The sequence below is a fragment of the Silurus aristotelis genome (assembly GCF_946808225.1).
Source record: "Silurus aristotelis genome assembly, chromosome: 28".
Classification (NCBI taxonomy): Eukaryota; Metazoa; Chordata; class Actinopteri; order Siluriformes; family Siluridae; genus Silurus; species Silurus aristotelis.
This window is the reverse complement of record NC_139601.1, coordinates 1,013,846-1,027,115: the sequence shown is the minus strand read 5'-3', so window position 1 is coordinate 1,027,115 and position 13,270 is coordinate 1,013,846. Positions and strand designations below refer to the sequence as shown.

Below are 13,270 nucleotides of genomic sequence, written 5' to 3'. Positions count from 1 at the left end.
ATGTATTCACTAAATATAATCAACCATATAACTAAATGTACATTTCTAATTACATTAATCAACAAATGTTGTTTAGGACTTCTGATCTGAAGGTTGTGAGTTCAAATCTCAGCACCACCAAACAAATTCTACATACAATACACTTCAATTTGCTTGTAATAACATATAAACTAAAGGTTAATAATGGCATTACTGAGACACACAGAATCCGTAATTAAAATATAATTATTTATATCTCTCTATTCTCCAATGAATGGATTATTAAATGAGACCAAATCACACATGTTTGGAAAAAAAAGCCTCAGCTGCTGTATATAATACACTCATACACACTCATCACACTCGTCACACACACTACCATGTCGAACATAAGCCACAAATAATTGTCAGCCACTTTATAGTAGAATAGAGCAAATAGTAGAGGGTCAATTACACAGAGCAAAAGCAACATCTGGATCAGTCAGCAGCTGGACCTGTGTGTGAACATGATAAAATGGTCAATAGATGTTTTTTACTGTACTGTGTTTGATCGTTTGTCTGTATGTGTCTCCCAGGAGTCTTTATTGGATTACAGCCTCCACATCATGCCACGCTGTGAGTAAGTAAACTTCATGCCCTGTATATTTGGTGATTAATGATTAACCGGATTAAACCAGTCACACTCTCTGGGCTGAAAGGATTCAGTGTGTCCATGGGACAGAAAAATACATCCATTTAATGTTTAATAGGTTTATTAGTTCAACATTAAACCAGTATTGTTTCTTTCCTCCTAACAACATTCAATTAAAATGTGAACAACATAAGCGGCTTATTGGGAATAATATTTTAAAGGCACTTTGTTAAAACAAAATAATACTGAAAATAGTTAGTGTGTGTGTGTGTGTGTGTGTGTGTGTGTGTGTGTGTGTGTGTGTGTGTGTGTGTGTGTGTGTGTGCTGTGGATCGTTGATGTGGGCTTGTCTTCCTGTGACTAAGAGCCGGAATGTATTTACGGTAAGACACACACACACACACACACACACACACACACACACACACACACACACACGGTTCTTAATAGATAATTGGTGTAGAGTGAGGGAGGAGTACAGTACTGTAGTGTACCTGGCACACAGGGGGCGTGGTCTCAGCTTTCCCTGCGTCACCTGTAGCCATGGAAATAAACCAGTGGGAAAACGGGGTAATAATAAAGTCTGAATTAATATAAACGATTATCATTAATGCCTTGTAGAAATACTGCCGTGCGTGTTAGAGAGACTATTTATTGCGTGTATAAACAAATACTAACAAAAATAAAGACAATTAACGAGTCGGCTGTATCAGGAATGCCCACTTCCGGAAATTCCTACGTCACGAGCTTACCTGGGAACACGACTCGAGACCTGTCCGCCGCAGGTAAGCGCGAGCTGACCACACAAATACTTTTATACGCTTTTATTTCCTAAACGAGATCTGGAATGTGTTTATATGTTCCTTTGAATACCGTGTTCGAGTGTTTTCTTTTTCCTTTTGTTGACTTTGATCTGTATTTGATGCCTCGTGAGTTTTCGGAGTGAATGTTTTCCGAGCTGAAATCTGTTGGCGCACTCTCACACACACACACACTCACACACTCTCACACACACACACACACACACACACACACACACACACACACACACACACACACACCGCCGTTTAGATTAAACCTTAAAGGAACAGTTTATTATATATGTATATATTTGTGAAAATTCGGTCTTATTGCTGTATAATATATAAGAGGAACAGGACAAGAGTTAAAGTAATGCAGTGTGTAGCTCAGGTGTGTTACACCATAAACTACTGTACTGACTGACTGCTGCTTCACTGTACATGTAGATCAATGTGCAAAAGGCAAAGCTACAAAAAACATGTACTTCTGTTCAAAACTCGAATATACAAATAAATCTAATTCATATACTGTATCGAAATTCATACACACACACACACACACACACACCTAATTGATAGCTAAAGCAGCTTCACACAGCTGAAGAAAGTTAGTAATCAGTTATTAATTGCCAAAACACAATTTGCATCGACAAATTATAATAGCAATAGTAGTATTTATTATTATTATTATTATACTTATTATTATTGATATTTGTATAATACATTTATATCGATCTTTTCATTTGTGTCTGTTTTTGCTTTATATAAGAGAATAAAATAAAGCATAAATGGCAAAAACTGAAAATGAATATGTAGTTTATGACTAAATGTGAACAATTACAAGCTAATTTAATCTTTTTAAATATATATTTAATTGTGTTATATATGTATTCCTTCTTCAATTCCTTCTTCCTTTGGGGCAGTGAGGGTGGGGAAAGGGGAAAGTGCTGAGCCATGTCCTCACCATGGTGCTCCCTGTTCCTCGTGCTGGTTGGAGCTTCACTGTGTGCCACAATGCTGAAGAACTTCAACTCGCTGGACGACATCACCTGCTCTCAAGTAAGCAGCACAAACACCTCTGATTTAAGATCTTCACGTTTAAACACCAAAAAGAAGAGACTGAAGTAAAACCACAATGGAATAACTTTAGGAAACAATATCAGATGTTAAACCACCATTAATGCAACATGTAACATGTATGACATGTATGAAGGCTCTTGATGCTTTGAACCGTAGGAATGTTGAGTTGTTTACGTTTTCTTTTCTTGGTGTCCCGTGTCAGAATGTTGTTTAAGACATTTCCTCATATGATGTTACTATTGAGTTTTTATTGAGGTTGTTTTTGCATTTGTGTGTGTGTGTGTGTGTGTGTGTGTGTGTGTGTGTGTGTGTGTGTGTGTGTGTAACAGGGCTTGGACAATTGTACAGTCGTTAATGAGAACCGTGTGTTTCCGCCACCTGATTCGGGCCCCATTGAGGTTTTGGCTTTTGTCCTGGAGCCCGCTCTCTGCTGCCCAACAACACAGACATGCAAACCGTGTCTCCTGACCCATATCACACTCAGAATCCTTGTGGATGATGATGATGTTAGTGGAGACACACACAAAGACTCTGAAGATGAGGACAGTCCTGGTGAGCAAAATGGTAATTCTGGTACTTATTAGCATCTGTGTGTGGGCAACTTTCATTTCAAATCTAAAATATTATAAATAAAGTTCATTACAGTATTCCTGATTAAGCTCTGCTCACTCTTTCCATCGTCTCAGGAGTAGTGACAAAAACATCATTATACTTCATTTACAAGAAACAAAAGCTTAATGCCATCAATAAAGACCCTGAGAAAGAAGACATGCACATTGTGTGTCTGTAATTGTTTCAAATTTGCAGCGGGTTAAAGAACAAATGTGAGAATAAATTGTGATTCTATATGAAATACTTTAAATGAAAGCACAGATTGCTCTTCAAAACAGTCCCACATTCCCTTTGAACTCATTAATATCTTTTTGTGGGTATTAAAAATACACATAAACATTTATTTTTGAAATGTGTTTAAGAAATGTCGAAGGTCATTTTGAATCAAAACGATTTTATTCAGTGTTTTCTAATAAAAATAACCACGAATATCCATCAGTAGTCGTTTCCATGTTGGATGCAGGAGAAGCAGTGAGGAGCAATGGTGAAAATAAACATCAGGAATAACAGCACAAATCCACACGTTTGCAGAATTTACACCAAAAATTCCTTGTTTTCTTGGTCAGGATGTAAATGTGTTATTACATATCAGTGCCATCTTAATTTATTATTCTGCAGAAGAATAAAGATCTTTCACTGAGAGGTGTGTACAAACCTTCGACTGGAAGTGTATGTGCGTTTAACCCTTTTTCTCCTGTCTCTCACTGCAGCTGCTTTAACACTGTGCTACCTGTCAGGACCAAATCTTTCGTCCTGCAAGAGGATCCGCTTTTTAGTGAAATCAGATGCATGGAAGAACAACGAAAAACAAAAGGTGAACTCAGGCGATGCACTGCAGCGAAACCGTCTCAAAAAACAAACACGTCTCTTTTCTCGTAGACTGGACTAGCACTGCATCTCAGATCCGGACTGGAGTAAACAGAATGTGCCCAATTTCTCCAGAAGTGGACTTGATTGGTCAGAAGTTGGGGGTGGGCTGGACTGAAATGGAAAAACCATCTTTGTAAACAAGAAGGTTTCATTCCACTGGAGAGTTTGCATTCCTGTTAAATTAACTGAATTCAATTGAAAAAGCCGAAAGGTCATTTTTATCTGTTCTCTCCAGTGATTTATTAATTATGCCAGCAGTATAGTTCGTTGCTTCAGATGTTTTATGGTGTGTATCTATCGCAGCAACTAACATTAATAATGATGAATGTTTGGTACACACCGCATACTTCCTGAATTGTGTTTATTCAGTGTCTGAACTTCTCAGTCTGTCCAACCCTCCACATGAGCATGTTACATTGTTTGTGTAGATCACGGTGGTGTTGTACGATGGCGTGTTCCTGGGAAGTTCTGTAAATGTCTCGCTGAACCGCACATCCCAGGTGGTTCATATTCCACAGAATAAGTCAGGTGAGAAAATGTTTTATGTCAGCGCCGGTGCTGCACACCACAACATCCTGTTAGTCACCGTGTGCTTAACTCAAACAGCTACATCTAAAAAATACAATCGTATGAGTGAATATGCAGTAGTACGATATAACAATACAACAAGATATTCAACAATACAATTTTCACCAAAATAATGAAACACAACAACGCTGTATACAAAAATACATTTCAATTTACCACAGAACGATGTACAACAATACAGATGCAATGTGAGTGTAGGGGAAATGTTCTAAGCTTGTTCCTTTGTTTTACCTCCACAGTGTGTCCTTCTTCAGACCAGAAGGAATGTCAGCGTGAGTATCGGGTTTAGTTTCCGTTTCTGTAATTATTCTCCTTTTCAGCACTTCTGTTTGTTTTTAACTGCAGCCATGGCAGAGAGAAGGTTGATGATTAATCACATTCTTCTGAAATCTGGATTTGGGTGCGTGTGTGTGAGCTGTAGAGTAACTGATTATCTCAGTCTAACAGTCACTGACTAATAAACTTGTTGCTATCTGAGATAAGTGAAAAGGTGTACGTAGAACTTAAATCATCTTCAGTTCATTATCCATAAATAAAAAACTAAAAACAAGTACAATTATTCATAATAATGTTATTACTGTTCCTGTAGCAGACTGTGATAGAAGAGTATCTGTGAGAGTGAAAGGGAAAGTTTATAGGACTGTGGTGAGACCTGCGATGTTGTATGGATTAGAGACAGTGGTATTGAGTAAAAGACAGGAGGTGGAGCTGGAGGTAGCAGAGCCGAAGATGTTGAGATGTTCGTTGGGAGTGATGAAGATGGACAGGATTAGAAACGAGTTTGAGGAAAAGAGGAAGACCAAGGAGGAGGTTTATAGATGTGGTGAGGGAAGACATGCAGGTGTTTGGTTTGAAAGAGGCAGATGTAGAGGACAGGGGGGGTATGGAGACGGATGATCTGCTGTGGAGACCCCTAATGGAAGAAACCAAAAGATGAAGAAGTTCCTAATGTAGCAGACGTTAATCTGGGCAGTGCTGATGACATGTATAGTGCGATATATTGATTCTGGAGAATATTGTGTGTATGTATCGGCAAAGTTTGTTATTCTGGACGAGTTCTGAAGCGGCACTCAAACTCCACCAAATCACAACTACAAGATTTCTGTTACAAGATCACACAATGCAGTGTGAAACTACAGAAGTCGAGTTCATATTACAGCACCATTTGTGTGGCTAATTAGCGTGGTTTTGAATATCCCACAGCTCTCAGGATCGTCCCAGTAATTGACGAGTCAAGGGGAGTGGTGGAGCTGAAAGCTGAAGACAAGGCGTCGCTGCTGATCTGTATGAAACGGAAAGGAATGACCTCGTGTTTGGTGAGACCTGTGACATGCTGCTAGCTACATCTCTGATCTGACTGTCACACTACTGTTGATGGAACAGTGATTTTTATTCTCAGTCTTCAGCTTGTGTGTTTGTATGCATTAAAGTATTAAGAGCTTTCATGTCACATGATGTAATAAAATGGAGGGAAAAGGCAAGTAAGGTGTGAAGATTTCTTTTATTTAGCGATTTTTATTTATTTTATTGATTGTGTATTCACTCTGGTGTCCCAGGATGAAATCGTTACTGAAAGCCTTTAATAGTAGAAATACAATGCATTGTTTTACTCAAACCTCACACACTGTTCTCATGCAACGTCCATTCTCAAACTCCTCATTCCAAATCCAGAGTACAAGCGTGAAGATTTTGGTGCAAGTATTGGGCTCAAAGTCTTCACAGCTTCCAAGATTAGTGATCTACAAGTGCTGTTGGTATAGGAGTGAAGGATTTGACTATAGATTTTGGATATAGATGAAGATTCTGAATGACACTGGACATTGTAGATTAGGATGAAAGATTATCCTCCATTGTGCACATGAAAGTTTTTAAATAAAGAACAGTTTCATTGAATTTTAAAGTATATCGATGTTTTCTGTCCCTGCAGCCGAGTGACTGGACCATCCCGCTGCACTCTGTCACACACTGCATGTGTTTCCAGGTACAGCACTACACCCTGGAGCTGAGCGTGAATCGATATCAGCTTTTAATCATCAGCACATCTGTTAGATCATATAATCACAGTAGATCATTCAAGCACTATATCAGTACGGCTAATTATTAGTTATTCTAATTGTCTGCCATCTTTTCTCTGTGTGTGTGTGTGTGTGTGTGTGTGTGTGTGTGTGTGTGTGTGTGTTAGGTTTGGAGGAAAACAGCAAATAAAAAATCTTATCGGTTTGAAAGTTGCCCCTTTGACAATCACACAGGTAAAAATCTAGATGTTGTAGATCTTCAACATGTGCGTTTATAATCCTCAGGCAGGAGAATGACATCATAAAAACCCAACCCCCTGGTTTCTTTCTTGTGCAGGGATCAGAATAATGGCGATTAGGAACGTGTCCACCTCTGTGGGACTCACTGAGACAAATGAAGGTCCTCCAGCTCTCAGCTGGAACCTGAGCGCCCCTTGCAGGCTAGAGGTGGAGGTGTGGCCCTGTCAGATGGCTGTGACTCAGGGAGGAGGCTGCAGTGAAGTGCTTGGATTCAGACGAAACGCCACAAAGTGGGAGGAGAACAAGAGCACACTGTGGGTGAGTGAGTGAGTGAGTGAATGTTCTACTCCTCAGTAGATCCCTCAAAACACTGATGGAAGTGGAATATTTTGAATAAACCATTGACTATTTTTATATGTCAATGCCAAATTATTTTATATCAAACCAAATTATTAGACCAATGTGAGGTGATTTATGACGTTTTTATTATTCCAGTGTTATAAACGTTATAAATCATTTAATTGTGTTTAATTCAGTGTAAATATTCAGTGGACACGACACAGCTGATCTGCATTTATGGCGGCGCCCAAAAAAACCCAGTAGAAGGAAATGTTCTCACAGCTGAAATGACAAGTGATAGGAACAGAGAAAATGGAGAAAAAAACTTTCTCTCTTATTGGAGAAGTGCAAGAAATGTTCTCACTTTTGTGCTGGGTAAAGAAAATACTATAGACACCAAAATCTGGAGCCAAATGATGTGAAATGAGATGAATTTCCATTAGGTGATGTCATTCCAGTACACTGGTTCTCAAAGTGTGGGATGTGGCCCTCTTGTGGGGAATAAAGACATGACCGGTGGTTCCTCATTAAACTTCATTTCATCTTTTCTCTATTGAGTTTATATAAAGTTCATACACTCAAAGCAGCCACAAACAAACAAGTAGGTCATTGACGCAAGTAAATTAAATCATCATTGGTTACGGTACCGGGAGGAAGAAGTGGAACTATTGTGCAACGGTTTCATTTTGACTCTTTAGCCTAGAGTTATTAATGGATAGATTTACGACATACCCATAAAAAACAGGCAAGTCAGTACAAGCAGACAATCAGAAGGTAGACAAGCAAAAATCCATCCTGAAAGATGATGAAGCCTATCTTGCCCATCTGGTTCCCGTTGCCACAGCTTATCTCTGTAAGATGAGCGCTTCAGATGTTGCCTCACTGAAAACAAAGTTCAATCTTGAAAATAACTTGAGAGTGGCAGAATGAAGACTGCAACCCCATTTTGAAATGATGTTCAGTGTAAAACAGGGTCACTGCTGCCAATAATGCAATGAAATTCTCTAAAGTGGAGAATGACGGAAAAAGTTTGAGGACCACTGGGTTACAGCATGTGTTTTTTTCACATATTAGCAACAAAACATACATTTTATTTTTCCAGAAAGCAGGAAGGCGATTTGTGGTGGTGTGTGAGGTGCGATTTTAAACAACATTGTAACGAGGCTGCTGTGTTCCATTACAGACATCAGGAGATTTTCAGAACTTTACCCCCACAGACAACCTGCACCTCTGTGTGATGGTAAGATGCCTGAGTGACCTACACGCAAACATGCATGTGTTTTACACAGTCAAATCATAAATCAGTACAGAAGTGTTTAAGTGCTGTGTGTGTGTGTGTGTGTGTGTGTGTGTGTGTGTGTGTGTGTTCTTCCAGTTTAAGGTGGATGGAGAATTGTTGGAGCCTGTGTGTGTACGTGACCGTAAGTGATTAAAAAACTTTATATGGTTTTGATGTCCTGAGGGATTTGGGTTTCTCTACTTTACCCCGCACCATAGTAACAAATTCCCGTTTCTCCATTCAGCCCACAGGGGGCGCTGGAGCAGCATGATGTTTGTGGTGGTGCTGGTTTCCTTCCTGCTCGCAGTCGGAGTGTTTGTGTTCAGAAAGAGAATTAAAGGTGAGCGAGGATTTAATGTTTAATAAGAGATAAGGGGTCACACTGTAGGTGCAAAATGGCAGGATGTGTAGCCCATGGGAAGCTGTGCAGAATTATTGGCACCCCTCTCTTCTCTGTACTCCAGTGGAGTTGTGAGATTAGAGTGCTGGTACACTGCGGTGACGGGAAGATCGGATTAGTTTAGTGACTTTAAATCTCATTCATTAAAATGAACAAATCTTTATTTTAGTGGTTTAGTTTTGTTCTGTTGTTTAGAAATAAAATAAAATGTTACATTTTTAATAAGCAGATCACCAGCATGTGTCCATACACCAACTCTGTATCCTGTTTCAGTCCCATAATGAAAATATGACAATGATAAAAACATGAGAAATGATAAACAGAATGAGGAGCTTCACCTCTCACTTGTTCTGGTCCGAGTCTTTTGTCACGTGACTCGCATAATTATTGTAACAATAATATCAAGATTGAGACCAGAAACCCTGATCTATCGCTTTGTGTAGCATCTGTGGGAGTCACGTGATAAAAGAGCGAAAGACTTGGACCAGAAGAGTCGAGAGATGAACTCCTCAATTCTGTTTTCTGTACGTGACCTACGCTGTGCGCATGCGTGTCCAGTAGACAGGAAACAAATCACTGTTTAAGACGACTCATTCTTCTGAGTCACATTAAAGACTCGTTCAGGATGAAAGAATGGTTTATGAAGGACTCATCACTAATACACAGCGGCTGAATATGGTGTTGATTCCAGTCTTCTGGAAGAGTTTATTGTTCACGGCCAAGCTTCTAGTATCTTCAGCAATGTGTGTGTGTGTGTGTGTGTGTGTGTGTGTGTGTGTGTGTGTGTGTGTGTGTGTGTGTGTGTGTCAAAAGACTCTCTCATGCTCTCTCAGCAATTCCAGCAATGCACTTGTCTTTATCTTGAACTGTACAGCATGAGTTTCAGGACAAAACATCATTGTTCACTCTCTCTCTCTCTCTCTTTCTCTTTCTCGGTCTCTTTTCACAGAGTGGCTTTCAAACTCCAACCCAACAGATCAGTCTGGAGGTACACACACACACACACACACACACACACACACACACACACACACACACACACACACACACACAGTCCTGTTTCAGTCCCTCCATTAACCCTACAATCAAAAGTTTTGATATATTTTGCTTTTCTGTCATCCAACTCCAACTGTTTCTGCTTGCTAGTATTTTTTCTCCTTCCCGTCCCATCCTTTATTCTTTTCAGCTTTTATATGCGCTTGTTTTCCTTTCTTCCTCTTTATCATATTTCATTCTATAAGCTTTAATTTTTCCTCTTTCTCTTTGTGTCATTTTTTCCTCTTCCTAATTTTTTTCCTGCATTGATTTTTCTGTCATCCATTTTTTCATGTTTGCATTCCATCATTTCTTTAATGTTCCTTCTGTTATTTTTCTCTGTTTTCCTCTCTCTCTCTCTCTCTCTCTCTCTCTCTCACTGGTTAGGACGTGGTGAAGTGCTGCTCGTGCACTCGTCCGGTTCTGATCCGTCTCTCTCAGACACTGCGTGCTGGTTTGCCACTTGGCTTTCTGAACTCGGGTTCTCCGTGTCTCTGGATCTGTGGAACCGGGCGACTGTGAACGCCATGGGTCCGATCCCGTGGCTGCACTCGCAGCTCCAGCGGATCCAAAAGTGCAGCGGGAAAATCCTGGTTCTGCTCTCGCACGACGCCATGCTCCGAGCTGAGGCTTGCTACGAAAGCTGGCATGTTGGCATGTACAGAGAAGACAGCAAGCTGAACAGAAAGCCCTGGCACTGGAACAATGACGTCTTCAGTTCAGCCATCAATTCCCTCATTAGTGCTCGCCTTCAGGGGGGCGCCACTGAGCGTTTTGCTCTGGTGCAGATGGGCTCCGAGGAACTCACACTTCCAGAACTGTTTGAAGGCCTGAAAATCTTTCAGCTGCCCTCTGATTCTCAGCGCCTTCTCACTGATCTCCACACCAGTCACCCGCGAGGCTTTGGACCCCGACTCAAGAGGTTCCTCTGGACCTGGAGAGCCTCGGCCGGACTGAAGAAGAGGCTGAGGAACTATCGAAAAGAGGGGCGCTCGTGCACAGAGCCCACGCAGGTCATTGAGGCAGAAATGCACCTTCTTGAAGTTTAACTTAGACTTTTTCCTACAGAGCAGGAATGCAGCACATGACCATGAGGTCACTAGAGAAATGAAGTCCATTCACCACATTCATATGAAGGAAGAAATCATTTACAGGTCTGAGTTAATTCATTTTCATTGTGAACTCTTTTCGTTCACCACCAGTTTCTTCTAAAGCCATGGTGTAGATGGTGTGATGGACACCTGGCTCCTGGACACACTCTGACTTTTCTTCTCCTGCTCACTGAGCTTCTTTACTTTTAGTATTTAAAAGCAGTGAGCAGTTCTGCACTGGGATGGACATTTATTTTCTACATCTAGACTGTGCTGTAAGTAATTAATGAGCCTGGAGCTGGTAATGGGAATTGGAGATCCTTTGTGATCCAGTGTGGCTTTTTAAACCCCAGCACTCACATGCACTGATTCACCAGTCACCAGAAGGAGTCAGCCAGCAGTCCACCAATCAGGAGATGGATCATGTGAACATCTTCTACAGTGTTCAGCCACTTGGAAATCCATTGGATAATAACTGACCAGTATTTACATGAAGTCCAACTTCTCACTTTTCTCACAGCTGCTCACTCAGACACTCCAGAATTTGGCAGCTCTGGTGGGAAATGAATGATCTTTGGTTGCTTGTCGCTGCGAGTTGAGAAGGAGCACAGCAGCAGTGTGTACAGTGTAAAGAGCTGAAATGTTTACACTGTTTTTACTCCAAACTACCTACAGTTTAGCATGAAAGCGTATGGAACCATCATGGATCATCTTTAAGTTCAGAAATGAGCTTTAAATTGTAATTAAGTTGAAGTTTAAATACAATTTCAGACTAAATTAATGTACTAGATGCATAATATACCAAAGAATATACCTTTTAGTTCCATGTACCTCAGTGATGCAGTGTACCTCACTGCATATGGACTGATATTTCCTGTATATAATACGGGATAAATAATATACAGCTTATGGAAAAAATGCTTTTTTACAATTTTAAAGACTTAGTACAAAATTCTAACATTGAAAGCGTTTCTGAATTCTTTTGTAATGACATTTCTTTTTTTTTTTTCTTTTTTTTTTTTTTTAAGAAGCAAAACTAAAAGATCTGCATACCACAGTTTATTATTAGCGTATCAACATTATGTCAGCACATGACCCTGCCCTGTCCTGCCCTGTCCTGGAATTTCAAGTACAAACAGGAGGTTACCTACGAATCAAATTCCATCCTTATGTGCCAGAAATCACTAACAGCACAGTGTGGGCACATACAGTGTCTGTGATCACATCATTGTTGATGCTAGGCTAATGCTAGGCTAATGCTAGGTTCCTGTTATTGGTTATCTATAGGTTAATGCAAACAATTTGTCCAGAATTGCATTATATTTTTCTGACAATTGATTTGCCAAACCCACTGCTCTCACACACTCAGACACACAGGACCTGATGTTACTGGTTTGCTGCTGCTGATGGACTCTGACCTTCTACAGTAAACACCGGTGGGGTCGAGTTGGAGTTTACTTATACTTATTTGTTTTGTTGGAAGAAAAGAAAACGCACTTTGTCCTGCTGATGAAGGCTGATTATGGTCTGCTCAGGCTGCTGCAGGGTCACACTGAGTCGGGCTGCTGTTAGCGTCATGCAGTAAAACATTTATTCACAGACAGACGGTATTTTTTTTTTGCCCAACGTGTAGATATTGTATATATTAACATATTATATATTTCTATACAATTCAAACACCATTACTGCATATTCTATAAATATGTATGTACAGTGGGTCTGATTTTACCCACACACACACACACACACACACACACCCAGCAGGAGTGTTGCTTCATGTTCTGAGTGGGTGTTTGATATTTCTGGTATATGATTTATAAATGTTTGGAGAGTGTTTAATCGGTTAATGTTTACCTTATGCTTATTTAATAAAGGCATCATGAAGGCACAAGGACTGCTGACCATTTTTTGTTCAGGCATCAGTTAAACTAAAATCAGACAGTGTACACAAACCTTTATTTAAATTCACTTGTATTTAAATGTGTGTGTGTGTGTGTGTGTGTGTGTGTGTGTGTGTGTGTGTGTGTGTGTGTGTGTGTGTGTGTGTGTGTGTTAATCCCTATGAAGCAAGCCTGGGGTAAATATGGAACGGAAAATACTCCCTTAGAGGTAGGAGGAAGAAACCAGACTCAAAAGGTCACCCATCCATCCGGGTGACACCAAGACTGTGATTATAAATCATTAAAAAACCCAAAGAGTGAGAAACATCACGAGCACCAGTGTGTGTAATGAGTAATGTCCTTTCTACAGTCTTCTCTCAGTTCGAGTTGTGGAACCAGGAGCTCCTGGACAACTTAAAAAATTAGCTCAA

The 13,270-nt window shown here is 40.2% G+C and overlaps 1 protein-coding gene across 1 annotated transcript; it reads left to right on the top strand.

The window, feature by feature from the left end:
- The first annotated feature begins 1,014 nt into the window (after positions 1-1,014).
- On the top strand, positions 1,015-12,850 carry il17rc (interleukin 17 receptor C). Its single transcript, XM_083533660.1, has 16 exons — positions 1,015-1,395; positions 2,334-2,469; positions 2,820-3,042; positions 3,813-3,916; positions 4,401-4,500; positions 4,800-4,832; positions 5,764-5,876; positions 6,488-6,541; positions 6,743-6,809; positions 6,913-7,133; positions 8,338-8,394; positions 8,530-8,575; positions 8,678-8,773; positions 9,783-9,821; positions 10,256-11,648; positions 11,899-12,850. Exons 2-15 carry the CDS (start codon positions 2,365-2,367, stop codon positions 10,915-10,917), a joined length of 1,920 nt encoding a protein of 639 aa, XP_083389786.1. The 5' UTR covers positions 1,015-1,395; positions 2,334-2,364; the 3' UTR covers positions 10,918-11,648; positions 11,899-12,850.
- The last annotated feature ends 420 nt before the right edge of the window (positions 12,851-13,270 follow it).